This window comes from Chiloscyllium punctatum, chromosome 5 (genome assembly GCF_047496795.1).
Source record: "Chiloscyllium punctatum isolate Juve2018m chromosome 5, sChiPun1.3, whole genome shotgun sequence".
In the NCBI taxonomy this organism is placed as follows: Eukaryota; Metazoa; Chordata; class Chondrichthyes; order Orectolobiformes; family Hemiscylliidae; genus Chiloscyllium; species Chiloscyllium punctatum.
Window position 1 is genome coordinate 108,997,911 of NC_092743.1, and position 14,405 is coordinate 109,012,315.

At 39.5% G+C, this 14,405-nt stretch overlaps 1 protein-coding gene across 1 annotated transcript in view; it reads right to left on the reverse strand.

The window, feature by feature from the left end:
• Positions 1-6,815: 6,815 nt before the first annotated feature.
• fkbp9 (FKBP prolyl isomerase 9) overlaps positions 6,816-14,405 on the reverse strand; it is a 31,908-nt gene continuing 24,318 nt past the window's right edge. Inside the window, exon 10 of the mRNA XM_072571024.1 lies at positions 6,816-9,370. Within this exon, the coding sequence (XP_072427125.1) occupies positions 9,191-9,370 (180 nt within the window). The 3' untranslated portion in view covers positions 6,816-9,190. The remainder of the gene's footprint in view (positions 9,371-14,405) is intronic.

Genomic DNA, 14,405 nt, shown 5'->3' on the forward strand with positions numbered 1-14,405 from the left:
TGAAACATTAATTTTGATTTCTCTTCAGTTGCTTTCAGAGCTGCTGAGCTTTTCCAGCAACTTCTGTTTTTGTTAGTTGTAACTTTCCTGTTATCAGTGAAGCTAGAAAAGTGCATTGTTACTCAACAGATCACAGCATAAAATACTTTTTCCAAGTTAACAAGATGGTAAATCAAATGCCTTAATTTTTATTTAAAACTTAACCAGATTATTAAATGTGATTATTGGTTTATTAAACAATGAAAATACAATAACTGGTTAGCATATAATCTATAACTTGGAAGGATTAATTGTCTATTTTTCTACTTAAGATAGAAAAAATTCAGGAAAATAATCTCTCCAGAGATTACCTATAGAGAAGACATTTTCTGGCCGCTATGGTGACTCTTAAAGGCAGAATAAAAGTGTTGAATGTTCCAGTTGTCATTAATCATGCAAAGTTGTCTTTGGAATCTCTGAGGACCGTTTGCTCAGGAAATACAATACTGATAAGTTCCTTCAATCATTTCTAGAAGGACTCTGAACAAGATGGTTCTTTTCAGGATAGCCTTTTTTCTCAATCTGGACACTCTTCAAACCACCCAGCATAGGTCTACAGTAAAATTAGCAATTATCAAGTCATAAACTAACTTGATTTAAAGAAATTCCAATATCCAGAATGACTTTGCAATAGCCACCTTAAAAGAAACATTCTAGGTATTTGCACAAAACTTGAAATAAGTTGAATAAATTGATTTTCCACAATTGTTTAGAACTTGTCTGAGAAATATGAAATGAAATGAAATGTCTTTGCAATAATTTCACCCTTGAAAGTAATGAAACATCATTTATAGATATCAGCTGAGTAGCCCATCCTCAGGCTTACTTTCCGCCAAGGTAGTTGAGACAGCGATAGGTGGACGAAGGTGAGGGAGAAGGTGATAGGTTGAGGGGGGGAAAGAGAGGAAGAGTGAATGGACAGGTCCAGAAGGCGGTGCTGAGTTAGAGGCTCAGGACTGGGATAATATGGTGGGAGGGGAAATGAGGAAGTTGTTGAAATTCACATTTATCCCATGTGGTTGCAGGGTCCCAAGGTGTAATATGATGTGTTCCTGCTCCATGAGTCAGGAGGTAATGGTTTCCCCCTTCTGACCTAATCACCTTCTCCCTCACCTTTATCCACCACCTCCCAATTTATCTCTCAGCCCCGACCCATAAGCCTCATTCCTGATGAAGGGATTATACCCAAAATGTCGATTCTCCTGCTGCTCGGATGCTGCCTGACCTGCTGTGCTTTTCCAGCACCACACTCTCGACTCTGATCTCCAGCATCTGCAGTCTTCACTTTAACCCTGCACTTAGTTTCGAAAAAGAGAGATTGTGTTTGACAAATTAATATAGTTCTTTGAAGTAGTAATAAAGAGGGTGGATAACAAGCAGCTAGGTAGGGTGTATGGGATTTACAAAATTTGTCACGTAAAAGATAGAGTCTGTTGTTTGGTAAAATAGATTATCATGGACAGAGTATAAGCTAACGAACAAAGCTTATTTGGGATAAATGGCTCATTTTTAGGATGGAAAGCTATAACTAGTGGAGTGCCAGAGGGATTAGTGATAAGGCTTCAACTATTTGCTGTCTGTATTAATAGAGGAGGCTGACTATATTGTCACTAAAGTTCTTACAATATTTAGATAGGAAAGCCACATTATGAAGAGGATAAAAAGAATCTGCAAAGATTGAAAGTGGGCAAAAAGTTGAATTACAATGTGGACAAATTTCACTGTGTACATTGGAATGTGAAATGCCCTGTACAGGAATAATATGTTGAACATATGAATAATCAGTGAAATAAATGAAAAAGCAAAAAAGATCTCACCTCCCTTACGCCTCTTCCCTTGCCCAGCCAATATCCCGTGCTTCCAATGCTACCTTTAACAAGGATATGGAGATGCCAGTGTTGGATTGGGGTGGACTTTTGACTTAATTAAATGGAAGTTTTGTTCAAGGTAAAATGATCCATGACCTCAGCCCTCAAACTTCAGACAGAATGCCTAAGGTGAATGTTAATAAAGGAATTCACCAAAACAAACATCAAAGATACTAGATCTGGATAGCAAATAGCTGAATCAATCTCCTTTGATGGAACCATCAATCACTGCTTCAAGTATAAACCGCCCTATATCACTATCAAAGCATAATGTAAATTCCTTGCCTCCTCCAGCTTGTGGAATGTGGAATAAATACAGTAACTGGGTACAAGATTTGAATTGATGTACCTTTCAGTATTTCAGTTGTGTAATAAAACTCTTCATTCTACGTGACCAAAGTGTCAGTGCATAACCAGTGAAATTCCAACAATTTAAAATCACTCCATAGATGGAAGATATACAAAATTGAGATATACCATGCCAGAGTCAGATGTTTACATAAATACAGCAGAACGTAAACACAAAAATTCAAAGAAACATCCAAACTGCTTCCATTTATTCACCACAACATACCCGTGTACTACATGGCACTATTTATTGACAACATTTGTCTGAATTTGAGTAAACAGCAAATAATTGGACTGATCGTGGAATTTTTAAAGTAAATTGTGTGGTATTTGCCAAAAGCAAAGAATTTAATATTCATTACAAACTGCATAATTTTAGACTGCAGAGAAATGGAGGAAGAACACCTCATCTTGCAACTTGGGACCCTTCAACCACACAACATCAACATTGACCTTACTAGTCATAGAGTCAGAGATGTACAGGACAGAAACAGACCCTTCGGTCCAATTCGTCCATGCCGACCAGATATCCCAACCCAATCTAGTCCCACCTGCCAGCACCTGCCCATATCCCTCCAAACCCTTCCAATTCATATACCATCCAGATGCCTGTTAAATGTTGCAATTGTACCAGCCTCCACTACTTCCTCTGGTAGCTCATTCCATACTCGTACCACCCTGTGTGTGAAAAAGTTGCCGCTTAGGTCTCTTTTATATTTTTGCCCTCTCACCCTAAACCTATGCCCTCTAGTTCCGGACTCCCCACCCGAGGGAAAAAACTTTGTCTATTTATCCTATCCATGTCCCTCACGAGTTTATAAACCTCTAGGAGGTCACCCCTCAGCCTGCAGTGCTCCTGGGAAAATAGCCCTATCCTATTCAACCTCTCCCTTCAGCTCAAATCCTCCAAACCTGGCAACATGCTTGTAAATCTTTTCTGAATCCTTTAACATTTCACAACATCTTTCCAATAGGAAGATCAGAATTGAACATAGTATTCCAACAGTAGCCTAAGCAATGTCCTATACAGCCGCAACATGACCTCCCAACCCCTGTACTCAGTACTCTGACCAAGAAAGGAAAGCATAGCAAACACCTTCACTATCCTTTCTACTTGCGACTCCACTTTCAAGGAGCTATGAACCCGCACTCCAAGGTCTCTTTGTTCAGCAACACTTCCTACGACCTGTGTAAGTGTTTAGGTCCTGCTAAGGTTTGCTTTCCCAAAATGCAGCACCTTGCATTTATCTCAATTAAACTCCATCTGCCACTTCTCAGCTCATTGGCCCATCTGATCAAGATCCCATTGTAATCTGAGGTAACATTCTTCACTGTCCACTACACCTCCAATTTTGGTATCATCTGCAAACTTACTGATTATACCTCTTATGCTCACATCCAAATTATTCATATAAATGTTGAAAAGTAGTGGACCCAGCACTGATCCTTGTGGCACTCCACTGGTCACAGGCCTCCAGTCTGAAAGCCAACCCTCCACCACTACCCTCGGTCTTCTACCTTTGAGGCAGTTCTATATCCAAATGGCTAGTTCTTCCCGTATTCCATGAGATCTAATCTTGCTAACCAGTCTCCCATGGGAAACCTTGTCGAATGCCTTATTGAAGATCTCATCTACCGATCTGCCCTCATCAATCCTCTTTGTTACTTCTTCAAAAAACTCAAATCAAGTTTGTGAGACATGATTTCACATGCACAAAGCCATGTTGACTATCCCTAATCAGTCCATGCCTGTCCAAATACATGTACATCCTGTCTCCCATCCCCCATCTCAATCCAGATTCTACCCTCCAATTCAGTACTGCCCTCTTCATCTGTCCATCTTCCTTCCAACCTATCCACTCTACCTTCCCCACTGACCTGTCAATCACCCCCACCTGCATCTATTTATTGTGTTCCCAGCTACCTTCCCCCCCCCCCCCCCCCCCCCCGCCCCCCCCCCGCAACACTCCTATTTATCTCTAGCACATTCAACATTCCCCCCCCATTCCTAAAGGGCTTACGCCCGAAGCGTCGACTCTCCTGCTCCTCAAATGCTGCCTGATCTGCTGTACTTTTCTAGCGCCACACTTTGACTGCAGAAAATTATTAAATGCTTCAGCTCAGTTATAAATAAATTGCACCAAAAACTTTCTCTATTAAAGCATGAGTTTTCTGCAGACTTATTTAAAGTAGTTTCTTGAAAAGTCAAAAAGATGTTTTTAAAAATGAAAACTTGATTCTCCATAATTGAGCAGTGCTATAAAAAGTTCTAGTTCAAATCACAAGAATCAGCAAATCCTTTAACTGAAGGCTGAAACTTTGTTTACCCTCAAGGAGTTGTCTTTGGAATGCTTTGAAGTCAGACAACAATTAAAAAGGCTATTAGAGTGCTGCTAAGTTTCAAAGGCAACTCTGAATTCAAAAGGGAGAATTGATAGTTCAGTTGTACAGAGCCTTGGGTAGACCTCATGTGGAGTAATTCTGTTCAAGTTTGACAGTGCAATGACTTCAGAGAATATAGAATGCAAATTCACCACAACAACACCAGATCTTGCAGGATTCAAGTACAATGACAGGTTGCATAATCTTGAGTCCTGATTATTGGCACTAAAATGACAGGAATGTGGTGGGTACATTGAGAAATTATTTCTTCCAATTGAGGAATCCGAAACAGTGAAATGTGATCTTACAATTAGAGCAAGATAACTCAGGTGGAACACTAAGCATTGTTACATAAAGGGTAATGGCAATTTGTAAATATCTCCTGTAAAAGACTGTGTAGGTTGAAGTTTTACTAAGATTGATTTTTGTTAGACAATGATCCAAACATTGTGAAGCAAAATAGACCTGTGCCACAATCTAACTGAACAATGGAGGAGGTTCAAGAAACTGATGGCCACTTCCTGTTCACACATCAGCTCAAAGTCCTGATCTATTGGAATGACAGCACTATGAAGCCTTGAATGGGGCTATCAAAATCTACATTGGAGCTGCAGAGTGGAGTCCCAGAGAACAGGACTCTGATAGCAACAGATCTGTGTTCAAACACCCCTGGTCCAGTAAGTGATGATTAAGCACATTCGGATGACTTCACACAAAAGGCATTGTTGAAGACAACTGTATAGGATGTATCACAGTTAGATGATAAAGAATATTGATGCTGCCAAATGTTCTGTGGATCTTTCAAATCCATAATGAATATTCAGATGATGTGAAGCTTAGGGCTGTTCCAATCTTGCTGGGCTAACAATTGGCTACATTTTTGGTTTTAGAAAGGACAGCCTCTAGGTCAAAAACGGCAGCTTGCTGCTCCATGGCTTGAATTACATGGAATCAAACAGCAACAAATTTATTTTCCCTGCAGCTGATAAACTCTACAGATTAGACACAAATTGTTTAACAGAAGCTAGTTACAATGAGAGAAAGAGCTAAGCTTTCTTGAGAAAACTCCATCTTTACATATGCTTCAAACTATTGGCTTCCAATTGGAAAGTGATGTTCAGCTTTTGACTGGGTATGATTAGCAAGTTGTTTTTTGATTACTCTGTCAAACGTAGATCCGTAATGACTATTCAGTGAACTGTGGGAAAATGTCATGTCATTTCACAACAGGTACAACAAGGAGGCAGACCCTCAGACTACTGCCAGAACAGGAGTCAAACCTATTGCTGTTGGCATCAATCTAATCCATACACTAGAAAAAAAATAAATCACTGAGTATGCTGGAGATCTGAAATATTAACAGAGTTAGAGAAACTCAGCAGGTCTGGCAGCAGCTGTGGAGAGAGAAAAATCAATTAATGGTTCAAATCCAATATGACTAGGTATCAGAACCAAAACAGTAACTCTGTTTCTCTCTCCATAGATGCTGCCAGAACTGCCACGTTTCTCTAACACTTAGCTTCTATTTCATTCGTTAGCCATCTAGAACTATACATATAGAATTATATTCCTATATAACTATAGGGGAATGACCCCTTTCTGTGCTTTAATTCGGCCCAATGTGTCTGCAAGTTAAATAAGCCTGTGCCCATTCTAATTCCACTTACCAGAACTTGGTTCATAGGCTTGCAAATTACAACATTTCAGGTGCAGATCAAGATTTCTTTTAAATGGTTTGTGGGTTTCTGCCTCCATCCCCAAGCTGGGCAATGAATTCCAGACACCCACTACCCTCTGGATATAAAGGTTTTTCCTCATGTACCCTCTACTCACCTTTAATTCTCAAATCACCTTGAATTTGTAATAGACTTCTTCAGTAGAGGTAGCAGGACTTTACTGTTCATGCTATCCAAGCCCCAAATGAGCTAACCAGTTCTTCCAATAGTAAAAGAAAAACAGTTCTTTTGAGAGTAGCCATCAGATTATTGAGAATAATTGAGAAATAATTAGAGCTATGAGAACCCCACTAGAGAATTACAGAGGAAGTCCAGAAATAAGAGAACGAACACTAATGGTTTGTGACCTAATTTTTGTGTTCTCGAAATAAATTACAAGTAGTTGTAGAGGTCTCATCTGTTGTGGCTGCACTATAGCAAGAACTGAGAACAGATTTCACTGTTAGTTTCATCTGTACGTTTATTTCACAAGAGTCACAGAAAAATGAAAAGCAGATGGATTTTGATTTAATTTAGATAAATGCGAAGTGCTGCATTTTGGAAAAGCAAATCAGAGCAGGTAATGGTACTTACACTTAATGGTAAGGTCCCATGGAGTGTTACTGAACAAAGTGACCTTGTTCATAATTCCTTAGAAGTAGAGTCACAAGTAGATAGGATAGTGAAGGCGGCTTTTGGTATGCTTTCCTTCTTTGGTCAGAGTACTGAGGAGTTGGGAAGTCATGTTGCGGATGTACAGGACATTGGTGAGGCCACTGTTGGAATATTGCATGCAATTCTGGTCTCCTTCCTAGCGGAAGGTTGTTGTGAATCTTGAAAGGGTTCAGACAGATTTACAAGATTGTTACTAGAGTTGGAGGATCTGAACAATTGGAAAATGCTGAATAGACAGGGACTATTTTCCCTGCAGAGTCAAAGATTGAGGGGTGATCTTAAAAATCATGAGTCCTTTTCCCTAGGATGGGAGAGTCCAGAACTAGAGGGCATAGGTTTAGGGTGAGAGGGGAAAGATATAAAAGGGACCTACGGGGCAACTTTTTCACACAGAGGCTGGTGCGTGAGTGAGCTGCCAGAGAAAGTGGTGGAGGCTGGTGCAATTACAGCATTAACAGTCATCTGGATGGATGGATGAATAAGAAGGGTTTAGAGGGATATGGGCCAAGTGCTGGTAAACAGGACGAGATTAGGTTAGGATATCTGGTTGGCTTGGACGAGTTGGACCGAAGGGTCTGTTTCTGTGCTGTACATCTCTATGACTCTAACACTAATGTGCACAAGAGGAAGTGTTTTATGCAAAATAGAATCTTAAAACACAGGGATCATTCAGCCCTAAAGCCTGTAATGGTTCTTTGAAATTACTATTCCTTTAGTCCAACTCCCTTGTTCTTTTACTGTAGCACTGCAGCAACAAAATTTAATTTGCAAATATATTCTATCAGCCACAACACTAGCAGCTTGTTTTCCATAAGCATTCATTTGGCATAAGTCTGTTAAGATGATATACAATTGGGTATGCTTAATGTTAATTTTTTTTTTAAAGCAAATGTTTTTGAATCTTTGTTCTAGTACTGTTATCAGGTTGGAGGATGGGAACACAGCCCAAAACCTTGGGATATGGGAAAGAAATGTAAAATGATGCATACTTTTAGACATCATATTACATGTCATCACAACTACAATATGAGCAGTGTTCTCCTCCAATGCTTTCACCGTCTGGTGGGCCTTGAAGTGACAATTCCACATTACAATAGGCTGTGAGTTTACTCTTACAGTATTGCTTCCCAGAATTATTAAACTTGAAAATTAATATGATTTCAAAATGAAAGCAAAGTGGGGGGAAGCTGGAGAACTGACATCAATGATTTATTCACTTACTATTCTGTAGACCATGATCAAGCCAAATTCATTACACTGCATCCATTAAACTAAGGCAAAAAGATATTAGTGCATGTATACGTCATTTTGGGCTCACAGCTGATTGACGGACTATCTCACCTGAATCATTATTTCATAGTTGATATTGCTAGCAATACGAGATGGAGTCGGTCATTGCAGGTTGTGATGCAGTTTTAGGAACTTACATTGTTGGAGGTGCATACGATCATTTAAATGCTACATCCATTACTCATTTACTAAGTTTAGGAAGCTGAGTACAAGTGCCTACTTTGAGAAAATGCCTCACAGAGTCAGACCCATTGCAACTGCTTCCATGCTTTTCCTCCCTACATTCATTTTACGGATGGAGGGCGTGTAAATTCTAACAAAATTATACACCTTAAGTCATGTGTTAGGCAAAGGTACTGAGTGTTGAGCTTTATGTGTTGCATACTGGCAATCATTCCTGGTCACCCACAATGTGATATCTGACCGCCTCTCATTGAATAATGATTGATTGTCAAAATAATTATTATTAAGCTGCAAGATATGCTTTTACATACTAATGGAAAATTTAAATCTTTTGGCACAAAGTTGTGATTGTTGATTGTTTCTGAACTGCACGTGAAATGATAAAATAGTTCGGGTAAGACAAATTTGGAGTATATAAGATGGGACTGATATGGGGAAACATTTCTCCTTATTAAGATAGACTAAAATTCAAAGAACACTGTTTAAAGGTGAAACACCATGGATCAACTATGCTCAGGAGTGATTGACTCCTCCATCCAAAAAATAAATTTCAAATCAGGGCTTTCAATGTCATCAATGAAGTTTTATATCTAAGTTCCAAAATGGGAAAATGGGCAAACCCTACCTCCCAATCAACAAACCACAGGTTAACTCTACTTTTCCACTCAACATAGATGTGTACACTTGACCTTATAGTTCATCATGATGATTGGTCTCCTCTTCCTTCAGTTTGAACTCATCTGCACTTATATTGCCATCTTCATTCCGATCCTGATTGGAAAATATATTCTCTATGATTTTGTCTGGTGGAAAACCAGGGGCCAGTTTCCCCTGACCACTCTCCACTTGCATGAGGATATATTCAGAGAACTGCAAGAAGGAAAATATTAGATTTTATAACAAATCATAAAAACTAAAAGAGCTGACCAAAGCTGTTACTCACACCACTTATGCTGAAAAATAAAGCAAGGTGTTTTGTTTTTCAAAGCATTAGCTTTGGCTCAGAAAATAGCATTCCTGTCTTGAGTTAGAAAGTCATCGGTTCAAATCATGCTTTTTAGAATTCAGGGCTAAGTCTCAGTTATTTCTGCCAGTGGTAGTACCAAGACAGCACTGCCTGTTAAGGCAGCATTTCATTGTAGAAGGCGCTCAACTAAAAACAAGGCATTAAGCAAGGCATTAAGATTCTATGTATTATCCAAAAGGTTGTATTTACTTGTGTCACAACACTACAGCGAGCATTTACTCCACATGTGTAATTACTGTGTTAGTGCCACTGTATTGTTTAGAGTGATGCTTTGAAGTGCATCTCTGTTTTAGATTTTCACATTTTTTTCCCAACAATCCCAAATAATCAGCTTTTGGGAATCAAGATTCAGCAATTTGCTTCCATTAGAGTCTTCTTTCTATGTCTTACGTTTTGTGCAAGTTGTTTTCTCTTTACAACATAATCAATTAATAGAAGAAAATAAGCAGCCATTTTAATATTCATATTATTGTAATGGCAAGAATAATGCTATTAAATTATTTTAATTTTTTTTTCAACATTGTTAACCTTCAAATTTTATCACTATAAGATTTTTAGACAAAGGTGAACTCCTACACTGATCCAATTTAAGGAAATCTATCTGTTGAATTGCTGGAAATAGGAGTTCATCTTTAGTGAAAAAAAATTGAATGTGTATTTTCTTTTTAAGTATACATTCAGTTACATATCTTTCTTCAGTGATAAGTAAGAAAATCACCATCTAATGTTGGACTTGAAGCCATGACCCTAAAATTAAGACTCCCAATAACCACTAACTGAACAAAGTGGACTGTAGACAAACTCACTGCACAAAGCCTTTCCAACCCAAGTTTGAGCTCCACAAGAAACCCTTAGGAAGCAACAATTGTATAATTCTGAAATATTACATGTATTATGTTTCTAAACATGAAACACTTCAGAGATTATTTTTATACTAATCACGCAGCCCAAACCCGTTACCAGAATCAAAACATTTAAAGACTTTGCAACCAGCCTCTGCTCACATCTCTCCATACCTTACGCAATCACAGTAATTAGAATTCTCTTGTGCTCCAATAGCACATTTTGTGGAGATTTTTAAAAACTTCAATGATGCTCTTGTCACTGGCTGGAAAGATGTCAGGAACAGTTGTGCATGCACAAGAGTCTGCAGTATGGGTCATGTTTGCATTCACAGTTGTTTCTAACAGCTTTCTAGTCAGCAGTAGGTGTTAAGAGTATATATTAGAACAAAAAAAGGAGTTCTCCTCAGTGTCCTGGCCTATACGTATGTTCCTATTTATAACAATGACAACACTTCAACAACAAAGCATATTTACAGAACACCTTTAAAGTAGTAAAATATTCCGAGGTGCTTCACAAATCCATTATTGAAAACAATTTGACATCATACCACAAGGTGATATTAGGATCAAAATCTTGGTTGAAGACTTAGGTTTTAAGGAGTATCTTCAAAGAAGAAGAAAAACGAAATGTCAAGGGAGAAAATCCCAGACCTTGGGCCTTCCACCCCCCAAAGAATGGTGATCAACAGTGGAGCGATTAAAATTGGGATAGCCAAAAATTGACAGAGGGCAGATATCTTAGAGGTTTTGGGGCTGGAGGAGATTACATGTACAGTGAGAAGCAAAACCTTGGAGGGGTTGAAAACATGACTTTTAATCACTTAATCATGCTTGAGCACAAGCAAATAGGGTGGCACGGTGGCTCGGTGGTTAGAACTGCTGCCTCACAGCACCAGGGTCCCAAGTTCAATTCCAGCCTCGGGCGACTATCTGTGTGGAATTTGCACATTCTCCCCATGTCTGCGTGGGTTTTCTCCAGGTGGTCTGGTTTCCTCCCACAGTCCAAAGATGTGCAGGTCAGATGAATTGGCCATTAGGTGCATTAGTCAGAGGGAAATGAGTCTGGGTGGCTTACTCTTCGGAGGGTCGGTGTGGACTGGTTGGGCTGACGGGCCTGTTTCCACACTGTAGGGAATCTAATCTAATAAAAGAAATATAGGTCAGCAAGCACAGGGGTGACAAGTGAATGGCACTTGTCTTTTTTATTCATTCACAGGATGAGGGCATGAGAGAATGGTTAAGACTCAACCATATTGCTGTGGCTCTGGAGTCACATGTAGGCCAGACCAGGTAAGGATGACAATTTCCTTCCCTAAAGAACATTAGTCAACCAGATGGGTTTTTTCAACAATTGACAATAGTTTCACAGTTGTCATCAGACTCTTAATTCCAGATTTCTTTCTAATGAATTCAAATTCCACCATCTGCATTGGTAGGATTCAAACCTAGGTCCTCAGAACATTACTTGGGTTTCTGGATTATCAGTCCAGCGATAATACCACAAGAGCATCACCTCCCCAGAGTTAGGTGAGAGTTAAGATATGAACAAGAGTTTTGGATAATCTCAAATTGGTGGAGGGTAGAATTCAGACAGTTACCTAAAAGCACATTGAGATAGCCAAGTCCAGAGGTAATTGGATACCTAGACAAGGGTGAAGGTTTCAAGTGCAGATGAGTTGAGACAGAAGCATAATTAGGAAATAGTTCGAAACAGATTTTTTGGAAGCTCACCTTAACAAAAATGTGACAGCAAAGTTGCAAACATTTTGGTTCAATCTCAAACAGTCAGCATGAGGGAGATGAAATTGGTAGCTAGGAATCAGAGTTTGTGAAAGGGACCACAAACAGTTGGGTAAATTTTACAAGGACATCGGTGTAAAAATCAGATCTAAACTTGATATACCAGTAGTGGAACCTGCTCAGCTATTTTACAACAAGTAGCTTCATAATTGGCTTCCTATCTGTACCTCTCAGCTAATTAAGGCCTGTATTATAGTTCTGAAACATTATCAGCACCACCAGGAGGGTTGCCTGAGAAATGCAAGAGACTATGAGAACTGAGACAGGGAAAACCCTAACAAGAAGATCACTGAGAGCTGTAAGTAATACCTTCTGTGCCCACAGCCACCACCATGACCATCACTCCCCCGACCCCCACTTGCCATGTGACTTTCCCTCCTGCCCTGCTGCTCGGTCACTTCACTTATTTAACCTTAACATAAAATCTTCTGTAATAGGCCTTCGCAACTGTAAGTCAGCTACCAACCTCCTTGAGGCGGTCAGCCTCTTACATGCTGTACTACTGTTGGTAAAGTGCACCTATGGTGCGATGGGGTCAGGATCTGACCCAGTTTGCTGTGGTTGTTTCATGCCTTCAACTCCCAAACCCTAGTTAAATCTTGGCCAATGACTTCACTCTTCCTGATATCCAGCTGAGAGAAATTTCACAAAGAAAAGGACTACATAATATCAATTGGGTGAGACAGTTCAGGATCGTATTGCTTGAAAATACTTTTTGAAAATAGTTATTTGGCAGAAAAAACATGAGATAAAGCTAGACAAATGCTGTATTGTATGCTTCTCATACTTTTCCACATGCACTTTAAATATTTGGAAGAGGAAAAATGCAGGGATATAAAGTAATATTAAAGCCATAACAGAAACATGGCTGAGAGACTGGATGCTCAATGTTCCAGGTTTCAGAACCTACAGGCATGACAAAAGTACAAGTAAGTGAGGAGGGAGAGTTGCCCTTTTGACATAACAACAGTGCTGAGAGGGGATGTTCTTAAGAGGTCATCAAATGAGGCCATACTTAAAAACAAGAATGGATGGTCACTTTGTTGGGACTGTAGTATAGAGACCCAAATAGCTAGCAGGTATTAAAGGAGCAGATGTGTAGAGAGATTTAGATACCTGTAGGAGTAATAGAGTAGTATTGGTTGGAGATTTTAATTTCCCCTGTATTGACTCATCCAGAATGTAAAAGGCCCAGATGGGGTGGAATTTGCCAAATATATCAAAGAAAGTTTCCTAAATCAATATGTAGAGGGCAACACTGGACCTTCTCTTAGAAAGCAAGGTCCAACAAGTGACTGAAGTGTCAGGTGGAGAGCACTTTGGATCCAGTGACCAAAACTCTTAGTTTTAACATAGTTATAAATAAAGATAGGACATGTCCATAGGTTAAGAGCAGGATCAATTTAGGGCCATTAAGTAGGATCTAGCAGAGGTCGATTGGATGAATCTGTTTAAAGGAAAAGGACCGACTGGCAAATTAGAGGCTTTTAAAAGCGTCATATCAAGAGTCCAGTGACTGTATGTCCCCGTTAGGGTGAAGGGAAAAACTGGTAGGTTTAGATATCCCTGGGTGTCGAGAGATATTGTGTTCTGGTCAGAAAAAGAAAAAGACATACATTGGGTTTAAGCTATTGGCCTCAAGTGAATCTCCAGATGACTATAAAAAGTGTTGGAGCATATTTAAGAGAGAAATCAGAAGAGCACAAAGGGTAAATATAATCCCAAGAGGTTCTATAGCTACATCAAAAGTAAAAGAGTGGCTAGGGAGAGAATAGGTCCTCTTAAAGGTCAGCATAGCTGTCTATGTATGGAGCCACAGGAGATGGGAGAGTTTCTTAATGAATATTTTCCTCAGTGTTTACTGAGGAGACAATCATGGATGCTAAGAAAATAAGGGAAATAAATAGAGATGTTTTGGACTGCATACATACTAGAGAGGAGATTTTATAGCCTTAAAGTACATTAAGGTGGATACATCCCTTGGGCCTGATCAAGTCCATCCTCGGATGTTGTGGGAAGCTAGGGAAGAAATTGCAGACAGAGATCTTTGCTTCATCTTTAGCTACTGGTGAAGTTCTGGAAGGCTAGAGGATGGCTAATGTTGTTCCATTGCTTCAGAAAGGTAGCAAAGACAAGCCAAGAAACTACAGGCCAGTGAGCCTGACATCAGTAATAGGCAAGTTGTTGGAGAGGATACTGAGGGATAGAACCAACATTTGGATAGTCAAGATCT